This window comes from Panthera uncia (genome assembly GCF_023721935.1).
Source record: "Panthera uncia isolate 11264 chromosome D3 unlocalized genomic scaffold, Puncia_PCG_1.0 HiC_scaffold_8, whole genome shotgun sequence".
Lineage (NCBI taxonomy): Eukaryota > Metazoa > Chordata > Mammalia > Carnivora > Felidae > Panthera > Panthera uncia.
This window is the reverse complement of record NW_026057586.1, coordinates 70401606-70413458: the sequence shown is the minus strand read 5'-3', so window position 1 is coordinate 70413458 and position 11853 is coordinate 70401606. Positions and strand designations below refer to the sequence as shown.

At 44.0% G+C, this 11853-nt stretch overlaps 1 protein-coding gene across 4 annotated transcripts in view; it reads right to left on the bottom strand.

The window, feature by feature from the left end:
- The window catches only part of LIMK2 (LIM domain kinase 2), a 59136-nt gene extending 47381 nt beyond the window's left edge, over window positions 1-11755 (bottom strand). For 2 of the 4 annotated variants that reach the window (XM_049619027.1, XM_049619032.1), the window contains exons 1-2: window positions 11629-11755; window positions 3-102 (exon numbers count right to left, since the gene is read on the bottom strand). In XM_049619027.1, the coding sequence (XP_049474984.1) occupies window positions 3-102; window positions 11629-11644 (116 nt within the window). In that variant the 5' untranslated portion in view covers window positions 11645-11755. Of the gene's footprint in view, window positions 1-2; window positions 103-11628 lie in introns of those variants that run through there. The other 2 variants (XM_049619030.1, XM_049619031.1) reach the window with 2 other exon arrangements.
- Between the last annotated feature and the right edge of the window lie 98 nt (window positions 11756-11853).

Below are 11853 nucleotides of genomic sequence, written 5' to 3'. Positions count from 1 at the left end.
ACCGGAAGCAAGAGCTGTGCCAGGCTTCGTTGACAGTCCTGTACCACCTCTGGCTTGGAGCAACGTGGTCCCCACAGCCCCGACACCTCCAGGCATCTTCACCTACACACAAAACCAGGAGGTTGAGAGGTAGCAGGGGGCACAGGGACGGGATTCCTACCATGCTGAATAAGACCGAGTCAACAGACTTATATTGAAAGGGTGGTCCAGTGCTCTGCTAAATACACAATTCCTGCCTCCACAAGATCTTTGGTAAGCACTTATCCAGCTTGCTCATCTCCCCAGGGACAGGGAATTCATGACCTCAAAAGTAAGTCTCATTCCATTTTTTAGAAATGGTTCCGATTATTCCTTTGTCCACAAAACTTGTCTTTTCCTAGAACTTTCAGCCCTTGCTTATTATAGCTCTGAGTAGTTTAAATGAACAAGGTCTCTTTCTTTTGACTTCCTATGACTGTTCTCAACCAGCACCCACAAAAACTTCTCTGGGTTAAACATGTTATTCCCTTTTCCTATTCCATCACTGAGTCCAGGAGCTCATTCATTCAACCAACATCATAGGTCCTCTTGTCAGACCCATGGGTCCTCTCCAAGCTCTATGATGGAGACTGCTGGATAACATCATCTCTGTTCTTCAAGGAGCAAATCCACTGAAAAAGAACCCTTCTTCCACATTATAATTTTTCCCTTAGTAGAAGCAAAGTGCTATTTTAGTTAAGAGAAATTATGGGTATAGAAGGGAAAGAACATTTAATGAACACCTCCTATATACCAAGCCTTGTACTAGCTGCTTTCACAGACCCAATCGCATTTAATTCTCAAAACAATCCTGTGAAAGAGGTATTAAATTCATTTAATGGGTGGGAGAACTCAAACCTAGGGCTAGAGGGTGACAGGCCACACAACAGATTTAGCATTCCAACTCAGGCCCAACTCATCCTAAAGCCCATGCTCTTTATACTCCACCATGTTAATTTCTGCTCATTCCACTTAGGGGAGTCAGAAAAATCTTTGCAGAGGAAGCTAATACTTGAGCTAAACCTTGAAGGATGGAGTAGATTTGCCAGGGGCTGAGAAAGGATGGAGAAAGGCTGTATAGGCTGAGAGACTAGCATGGGCAATAACACAGAGTGAATCCATGTCCCTCCAAAAGGGACAAAACACAATACTTCTGCTGTGGCTCAGATGCCAACTTCTTGAAATAAAGAAGGCAGCTGAGATCAAGCTATGGTACCTGACTCAGCCCTAGAAAGCAGGACAAGGTTGTTACAAGACTCCCTTGTACACTCCGTGTATGCAGCTTTGTTCTCTCTGGGTAACTCCAGACTGCCACAGGCACGGTGACAGTCACTGAACCCTGTTTCACAGGCACAGGGGTCATGAATAGACAATGCACATCTCCAGACACTTCAAGATTGCTCAGCAGCATTCTGGGGTAGCCAGAACACACAGGCAGCTGTCCTTACACCCCAGAGGAAAGTTAAACAAGCTGGCAGAAGGCTTTAAAATCTCGACCCACCTGCTCCTCTCCCCCAGTTCCATAGTGATAGGACATATATGCCATCATCACCTGAATCTAAAGTTCTCAGACTCTCAGGGCACCTGGGTGGCTCAGTTGGTTAAGTGTCCAACTTCAGCTCAGGTCATGATCTCAAGTTTTGAGTTCAAGCCCCGTGTTGGGCTCTGTGCTGACAGCTCAGAGCCTGGAGCCTGCTTCAGAGTCTGTGTCCCTCTCTCAGCCCCTCTTCCACTGGGGCTCTGTCTCTCTAAAATAAATAAAAGGTTTAAAAAAAATTAAAATTCTCAGACTCTCAAGAGGGGTCTTTTTGGTTTTTTGGATGGTAGTAACCAGAGAGTGCACTATAATCCTCACAAAGTCCAAGGTTCAAAGTCTGAGAGACTTACTCAAATTGGGTTATGGACAGTGGGTGAGACAAAGAATTAGTAAGAAGGTTTTCAATGAAGACAGGCATCCAAATGAATCTTCCAAGTTTGTTGTTGTTTTTTTTTTTTTTTTTAAGTTTATTTATTTCTTTTGAGAGAGAGAGAGCAAGCAGCGTAGGAGCAGAGAGACAGAGAGGGAAGAGAGAGAGAATCCCAAGCAGACTCCACACCATCAGTGCAGAGCTTGATGTGGGGCTTGAACTCATGAACCATGAGATCATAACCTGAGCTGAAACCAAGAGTCAGACGCTTCCAACTTATAGAGGTACAGATCTGAAACATTTTTGGAACTCTTGCATGGAAGGGTTTTTAGAGTCAGTTTGTGAACTGCTGTGTCCTACCCCCAGCAAGTCTCATTATTCTAAGCCACATCTTATTTCTCATTTTTACTTTTTAACTGAAAGGAATGGTCTCTAACTTGACCACCCACTTACTCAACAATTCAGCATTTTGGCCCTGGATGACCTCTGGCTGTTTACAAAATTCAAAAAGGATCAGGACTTTCCACTATGAAGATATCTGAGGTAACTTGTTATTGACACACCCTCCAGAGCATGCCCTTTCCCCAGTCTTGAGAAACTCAAAGCCACTGAATGAACACTTACTTAGAATCTGCTTTGTGCTAGGCTCCAGGAGCACAAAATCAAGACCCCTACTCCCTTTTCTCATACCCACCTGGTTCCACCTTCCAAATGTTTCTCTAATCCTTCCCTGTCTTTCACCACAGCCTGAGTTCAGGTCTTTGGCTTCTTTTCCCTATCTACCACACAGTTTTAGCTGGCTCACTCAGACTCCCCAGTGTCCACAGAAGAAAAGGCTCAATTGTTTAGCATGGCACTCCTGTAATAGATTCCATCTTATCCCACCTCTCAGAAGATGTGCATTTTCCATTATCTCTACCACTACTCCCTTCCCCATTGGCTCCTTCCAAGTATTATTTAAATTAGTTCAAGTCTTTCCCATTAAAAAAAAAATCTGGATTCCATTTTCTTCTCTAGCTACCACCCTTCTTCCCCTTCACAGCCACACATATTAAAAACCTGTCTACACATCACTGCTCTCATTTCCTCACTTCCCACCTGTTGCAATCTGACTTCCACCCTCACCATTTCTCTGAAACTGTCTCACCAAGGGCCAAAGTGACTGCTTATTGCTAAATTCAATGGACACACTTCAGTCATTCTTTCAGAAAATATTTATTCTATGCCAACTATGTATCCAACCCTATTCTGGGGAAAGAGCAGCAAATGAGAAAGAGATTTAACATAGATATTAAACTATAATATACTTATTTTAATTATAATTGGGGCAAGTGGTATGAAGGAGAAATCAAGTTCATAACTAGGAAAATGGGGTTGGGATAAAGCAAACAAGCATTCCTTAGGGAAATAATTTTCAAACTGAGCTCTAAAGGATGGATATGAGGGGTGCCTGGGTGGCTCAGTCGGTTAAGCATCCAACTTCAGCTCAGGTCATGATCTCCCAGTTCATGCGTTCGAGTCCCACATTGGGCTCTGTGCTGGCAGCCTGGAGCCTGGAGCCTGCTTCGGATTCTCTCTCTCTCTGCCCCTCCCCTGTTCATGCTGTCTCTCTCTCTCTCTCAAAAATAAATAAAACATTAAAAACAAAAGGATGACATAAATTAACAGGCAGAGAGGAGGAGGGAAGGATAACACTGGAGATGGGAGTGGAAAGAAGACATGTGCAAAGGTCCTAAGGCAGGAACACAAAGTCCTCACATATCATTAAAGTTGGCTATTGTCAGCTCCAAAGGATGAGGGGAACCAAGACAGGTCCCTGGCCTACTGTAGTCCTTCAACAAACTTTTACTAAAGGAATGAATGGCTGTCTACAAGGTGACCCCAAAGAACCTTTATCTCTCATCAGCAACAAAGGAATGCTCTAAATCACATCTTGATCTATTTTCTGTTTCTGCCATTCACATTCATGTTCTTGCATCCTAGCATTCACATCTTGAGCTATTCTGTGTTTAGGATACTTTACTGCCTTTTCCCTTAATCAAATTTCTATCCTTCTTTGATGGTCCCCCAAAGGCAGACACTGTTTGTTCCATTTTGTCTATACCTGCTTTACATCATTTGTTTTGTAATTATAGTTCATTATGTTTCTATTTCCTTCAGTCTCACCCTCTCTGTGTCCCCCATCCCCACTGCCAGCTCTAAAGGACAAAGACTGCATCTTGATTATCTTCAAATCTCCAGGGCCTAGCATAAAACCTGGTACAGAACAGAAACTCTTTGTGTGGCAAATCCAACTGAAATGTTGGATCCAGCTGCCAACTATGAAGGTAATTTCCAAAGATAAGCTCCAACGGTCAGCAGGGATGATTCCACTCAGTAAGTATTCAGGCTCTCAGGATGACTACCTATGGGTAAAGCCACATGTGGATGTGCAGGCCTCAGTTTATCTGTTATGCATTCACACTGTTTTTCAGTTAAAGTACCTGAGCAAGAATATTCACCCAGACCTTCAGCTTCTCAAAACCAAATACTCTTCAAAAGAATACTCGTGGCTTCTTCCCCTCCCTACAGCCCTGAAAGTTGATGATCCTTTTGCATCTTTTTTTTTTTTTTTAAGTAGGCTCTACACCCAATGTGGAGCCCAGTGTGGGGCTCAAACTCACAACCCTGAGATCAAGACCTGAGCCAAGATCAAGAATAGGACACTTAACTGAACCACCCAGACAGCCCCAACTTTTTTTTAAAGTAGGCTCTACACCCATATGGGACTTGAACTCATGACCCCGAGATCAAGAGTTGCATGCTCCACTGACTGAGCCAGCCAGGCATCCCAACTCTCTTACAACCTTTATTCTAAGAAATGAAAGAGAAATATAATAATACAAAGACCTAGCAATTTCTGTGAGGCCCAATGAAAAACCCATCCAGAATCCAGTCTGCCTGGGAAATATTTCCTCTCAGAAAATACCTCATTGTACCAGGACATTTACTCTCTCCCTCCATAGTGTTTATCTCTCATATTTGCAGACTTATCAACAGTGGCTACTGATTGGCAGAGGCCAGAAAGGGAGTTTGATTAAGTAAATGTCCCCAGTAGCCTCAAAACAATAAGGGGCCCTTATTAAGTGTTTAATAATCAGAAAACTGTACCTTCACAGTTACTATTGGAATTTGTTGCTTTTAAGAAGTTGTGAATGTGCCATGCAAAGGGGGTGAGAATTACCACAAATGGTTCATTACAAAGGTTCTCATCTTCAGGATCTTTTGAATCCTGGTACAAAATATATTCAGTTTAAAAATATATATATATATAAAATCAATTTACATATGCTTCTCTCCCCCAACTTAATAACTGATGATGTGATTCTCAAATAATCTATGAATTCACTGGGGCAGGCACTAGGATGACAGGATGGTAAGGCTGGAAGGGCCTTTAAAAATCATCTACTCTAGCCCAATCCTTTCATTTTTTTGAAAGAAAAATGGGCTTGAAGAAGGAGAGTCAAGTTGCCTAACCATCAGAAAGCTGGTCCGAGAGGGGCTCAAACCCAACTTCTGAAACTACCAGACCAGTTGCATTTTTATTATTGTATGCAGCCTTAGACAAGTTAGGACTTGCTTAAGACTACACAGTTATTCAGTGGAAGGGCTCAGCCTGGTACTCCAGCCCACAGCCAGTGCATTTCCCACAAGACACTAACATTCCCCTTAATCTTGGTCTAAGAGCTGGGTTTCTGCAAACTAGTCCTTTTCAGACTTCAAAGTGGTGAGAAATTTCCAGGTACTGAAAGCTCATGAGACCATAAAGCCTAACCTGAACCAACATGCACAGATCCTATCCTTTCATTTGAGAAAAATCTTTGATGCTTCTCATGTTCCACTAGACAATGAGAACCAGGAACAAAACCAGCCAATTCAGTGCAGCACAAAACAACAAGGATGGTAACTGCTGTGCCCCCCTGGGAACTGGCAGGTCAGGTGTATAAATCCCACTTGTTCCAGGATAAAGCAGGAAGCAGAGGGGCAGGGCAGCAACTGGTGATGAGCAGCCAAGAGAGAAAAGATCACCCTTTAATGAAGTAAGTACCAACAAGACTAACAGTATGATTAACGTTCCTCCAGATACTCTCCCCTATATCCCAAAGATTTTTCCTCTGCACTAGCTTCCAAATATTACCAAGGGGAGTGTCTATAGAAGAAATATGACATGATTTTTAAAGGACTTTCTGGACTTCTCTGAACCTTAGATTCTTCTTTCATAAGAAGTGGGATCAAATTATTTCTTCTAGCTCTGAGTCAGTGACACCAAATGAGGGTCTCTCATTTTGCAGGTTAAGGCACATACACAGACATCTCAGAAGGTTGATTTTTGCTGTTGTTTCCATCTGCCCTTTAGTAGTAAGGGTCAACCAGAAGAGCTGGAGTAACCTAGGTGTGAAACCTGGTTCTGTGTCCTTGGGCAAATTATTTAACCTCTCTGAGCTTGTCTCCCTTAATCTTTAAAAAGAGAATAACCGGGGCACCTGGGTGGCTCAGTCGGTTAAGTGTCCGACTTCAGCTCAGGTCATGATCTCACAGTCCGTGAGTTTGAGCCCCGCGTCAGGCTCTGTGCTGACAGCTCAGAGCCTGGAGCCCATTTCAGATTCTGTGTCTTCCTCTCTCTCTGCCCCTCCCCTGTTCATGCTCTGTCTCTCTCTGTCTCAAAAATAAATAAACGTTAAAAAAATTTAAAAAAATAAAATAAAATAAAAAGAGAATAACCATCTATACCTTATAGGATTCCCAAGAGGATTAAGAGAAATAACTAAATATATGTGAAAATACTTCCTGCAGTGCCTGACACTTGGTTGGCAACTGAAAGCTTTTCTTCTTTCTTTCATGTATATCTAGGGAGTTGGCAAGGGAAAAGGTTGAGTTGAATTACACTAACCTCTAAAATCTGAAGGGAACATTTTCAAAACAAATTCAGCAAATTTTTTCTACGTGCCCATGTGCAAGACAAAGACTATGTCATGAACTTCTGGGGCCCTTGGTGAGTACTCATGCAGGTGACAGAGACAAGGGGATATGTACAGAAATAACACGTCAGAGAGGGACAAACCAGTTGCTGGGAGCAGGGCAAACTTAGTAGGGTAATAGGATACTTGGTAGAGAAACAAGTGAGACAGATGGTTCCTGTGGCTTTCCAGCACTCAGGTTCTCACTTCCAACCATAAGTCTACTTAGCTGTGAATGAATAGGCATTTTCTTATCAGAGAACTGGTTAACCAATTAATACATTCCCAAACAGTAGTTCTCTACTCATTGTCAAACATAGAGGGAAAAAAATTAACTACTTTGAGTCCTTACAATGTGCCTGGTGGTGTTCTAAGCACTATGCAAACATGAACTAATCAAATATAAAGATCCTATAAGATGAAGACTAGTATTGAAGGATCATTATTGTTCCCATTTTATGAAGAGAAAATTGAAATGCTCAATTAACAAGTATTAGATCTGAGTTTAGACCACAGGTCTGCTAACTCCAAAGTCTATGTCTTTATATTTAGATTTTCTTCCCTAGGAAAAGGAAATTACAGGCAGAAAGACTTGACATAGAATGCCAGGGTGGATGATCAAAGTATATTCTAAGAGAACTCGGCAATGGTTTCATGTTCTAGCTACTGTTGGGTATAGATTAATAGGTAAAAGAGTCTAATTCTTGCTACTACATAAACAAAGTCAACCATGAGAAGGAAGATAGGCTTGTAAGAGAATGCTAGAGCTCTAGGTCCTCTCACTGAAATGCCAAACTGATCCTGCATACACACAAACTGATCCTGCATCTGTTCCTAATATGCCCCTGAACCCTAGCCCTTCCAGGTTGCAGGTAATTCCTGTGGTCAATGCCCTCTTCTCCATTCCTATCACTAACACTCCACCTCAGGGCCCACTGTATCACCCCCAGATTGGTGCCTTCCTTACTCTTGTCCAATCTATCATGCCCACCAATGCCAAATTGATACACACAAAATACACACATCATCATGTTCTCTGCCTCTAAACCTATGGTCTCTACTGTAGTCTGAAAAATTCCACAAATCTAGCATTAAACCCTCCGCAGTCTGGCTTTACCTACCCTCTCAGCTTTATCTTTCACTTCCTGTAACTGCCCCATTTCTCCATTCTTGCCTCTATCACCCATATCAATTCACCATCCCTTTTGAGAACCTTGAAACTTGCCCAGCTATGCTTCCTACTTCCAGTTTCTTCCCTACCAGGATATCATACTGCACCCTCACCCCCACCACTTTTAATCTACCCAAGACTTCTCAAATTTTACCTCTTAGAAGTATCTCCTGACCAAATCTGGTAGCCACCCTGGACACCTTGCTGTTGTTCAAACATGCCAAGTACATTCCGGGCTCAGGGCCTTTGCTCATTCCCTTCTATTCCCGACACCTGAAATGTTCTTCCCTCAGATATCCAAATGGCTTACTCCCTTCCTTCATTTCTCTGCTTCGATGTCATTAATCAGGGAGGCTACCCTTCCCTGACCTCCAACTGTTCCTATGACTTTATCCTACTTTATTTCTCTTCAGAGGATTTATCCCTGATGTTTGATATTCATAATATTTACATACTGTCTATCTCTTCCATCAGAATACACACTCTGAGGGGTACGTTGATGGCTTAGTTAGTTGAGTGTCCCACTTTGGCTCAGGTTGTGATCTCACAGTTCCATTAGTGATTTAGACCCCCACATCGGGCTTGCTGCTGTCAGCCGGTCAGCGCAGAGCCCACTTCAGATCCTCTGTCCACCTCTCTCTCTGACCCTCCACCACTTGCGCTCTCCCCAAAATAAATAAATACTTAAAAAAAAAAAAAAAGAACATATACACATACTCTGTTGGGGAAGGGATTTGGTCTGTTTTGTTTCCTGTTGTTTCCCCCAGGGCCTAGAAGTGCCTGGCACATAATATGAATTCAATATATATTTGTGGAATGGATGCATGAATAGAGTTCTCCAACATCTTTTAAATTCCATAATGTTATCACACACAGGCCTTCTAAAAATTTGTCCTGATTTGCCCATTTTTTTCTTAATTACTCTCAACTGACAGTGAATTTCTCAAAGGCACAAACCACATATTATCCATTTCTACAAATATTTATTAAGGACTTATTATGTGCTATGTCTCAAGTAGCCTGGAAAATTGGAAAGAGCACTGGAGGAGAAATCCTAGTTTAGTCCTGACTCTACCATTAGTTGAGTGACCCTAGACAAATCCATTTTTCCCCCTGGGCCTCAGTTTCTTCATACATGAAACAAGGAGAGTAACATTATCAAGTCTCTCCTGGCTCTAGCATCTGTTAAAATTTATAAGAGGTAAAACTTGGCCCAGCCCAGTGCCTTAGACATCACAGTACTCAGTAAATATTTGGTTTCTTTGTTGTTGATTCTCCCGTTACACAGGAATCTGAGTTGTCTTGGAACAGTTCGGACAGAACAAGTAAAAGTTTAAGCCCCACTTCCTTCTGACTCCACAGGATAATCTCATTCTAATGTTTGTGATAATAAAGAATTCTGGTGTTTGTGAGAGGACAAAGCACTGAATTTGAAGTTGGAAAATATGAATTCTGATCACCGCCATTTACTTGGCCGTACAACCTTGAACAAGTCATTTCTGAGCCTTAGTCTCCCCATCCATAAAAAAAGACATATTGGCCTACTCACAGCTCTTCATAGGCACCTTTTAATGCTGCTCCATCTACCTGGAATGTTCTTTGCCCTTTCTTTGCTGGACTTACTCTCTACTTATTCTCAAGGATCAGCATAAACTTGCTTTTTAAAAGAAAAGTGTCTTCTTGCCACTCTCCTCACCCGTGGTGTACTCTTACAGCACTTACTTCCACTGTTTATCTCAAACTGTTATAGCATTTATTTCTATTATTACCTCAATTATTTACTATCCGTCTCTAAGGCTGTATCCACCACAAAGGCAAGGACTGTATCCATTTTGTTCATCATTATACTACTCAGTGCTTGCATAAGCACAAAAGTATCCCACAGATATTCTAATGGACAAATGTCTAAACTAATACACCTAGACACTTTAATGCCTCTACAAAGCTTTTTGGTTCACTCAGAGAAATCTAATAAACACTTATTGCACTCTAAGATCTTTTACAAGTTTCTGAGAATCAAGGTTCGAGACAGGTAACTGACATACATGGAGGTTAGAAAAAAAGTCACTGGAAATCATTTGAACTGAAAAACTCTGGAAGCTTAAAAAAAAAAAAAATCAGAGAGAAAGGGACAGGGAACATTTTTACTCCTAGTCTTCTCCAGAAGCCTATTATCCAGAATGAAGAGAAAAATCCCAAGCTTCCATGGTAAGGAAATGACCCATTGGTGGCCTGGTCCTTGTATTCAGGATGGAGGAAGTGACTGTCCACAGGCTGAAAGCCAGGAAATGGGGGCAGATATCCAAGACAGCCTCCCTCCCTCCACCATTCCCTTCTGTCACCTCTAGAAAGCTTCTGGATGCTGACCCTGGTCGACCTAGAGGCTGGGCCTCCCACACAGGTGGCTGGGAAACAGAGGCAACAGAAAGTCCTAGTGCAGGGGGACAGGCCAGGAGGACAGGAAGCTGCAAGGTAGTGCGTGAGGTGACCAAGAGGGGACTGTAGGCTCAGCTAATCTAACTCTGAAGCTACCCTTTACCTTTGGACAACTCTTCGCTCTAAGAGGCGTTTGGCCACATTCTTCTCCTGTCTCAGAGAGGCCAAGGGAAGACCCAGCTCCCATGGAGGGTCCAGAACCCGAAGTGGCCTACCTTCCCCAGGAAGAATGCTTCACTGTCTCCCTAACCCCTAATCCGTGTCCTAAACCCCAAGGGAGCCCACACTCCCAGCTTCCTGCAAAGAGCCCTAAGACCTGCCTAAGATCACAGGCACCAAGATACCCGTGAGACGCCCTGGATCCGGTCAGAAGTCACAACTATCCTCATTTCCCACAGAAAACCCAGAACCCAGGGTAACTCTCCATCCCCATATAACTGGCCCAAACCCTGAGAATCCCTTCCTTACTCTCCATATTCCACAAAGCCCTCACTCCAAGAGAACTCAGGCCCCAGCTTTCTTAGAAAGAATTTTATTTTATTTTTTTAAGTTTTTGATTTATTTATTTTGAGTGAGAGAGACAGAGAGAGAGAGAGAGAGAGAGACAGAGAGAAAGAATATGAACCCCGAGCAGGCTCGGCACAGTCAGCGCAGAGCTCAATGCGGGGCTCAAACTCCCCAACCGTGAGAACATGACTTGAGCCAAAACCCAGAGTCGGAGGCTTAACCGACTGCGCCACCCAGGCGCCCCCTTAGAAAGTTTTCATTTGGGGACCTGCGGCCGCCAGATTCACAAAAAAAAAGCTGGTTCCCTCACAGAGCCCAGCATCCCTTCCTCGAGGGACCTCAACCCTCAGCAGCCCAACCGGCATATCCCTCGCATCCTTCTGTCTTCGGCCCCCCAATTCCCGAAGCCCCACAACCTCCGAGTCCTCGGGGAGCGTTGTGCTCACTTCCCCAGTTCTCCTGCTAAAGTGCCGGGGTCCATGGGGGTCCACTCAGCCCGAAACTCCCGAAGGGAGCTACCAGCTCCCTTCAGGCGTCCTGGGCCCGGGCTTCCGAGATAACGGCGGAACAGAACGGCGCGGCCCTTCCTTACCCGACTGCGCGGCCATGGTTCCGGGGACGCGGAAATGGGGAGGAGGTGGTGGGGACTACAGCAACTCCTCTCAACTCTCGCAGCCGCCTCAGGCGCGGGAGGACCGCGGCCCCCCGGCGCAAGCTGGATGCACCGCCTACGGCGCCCGGGGAGGACCAAACCGCACCTGGCACGGGGGCCCGCCCGCCGACGCCCCGCCCCGCTGACGCCAGGCCACGCCCCCTG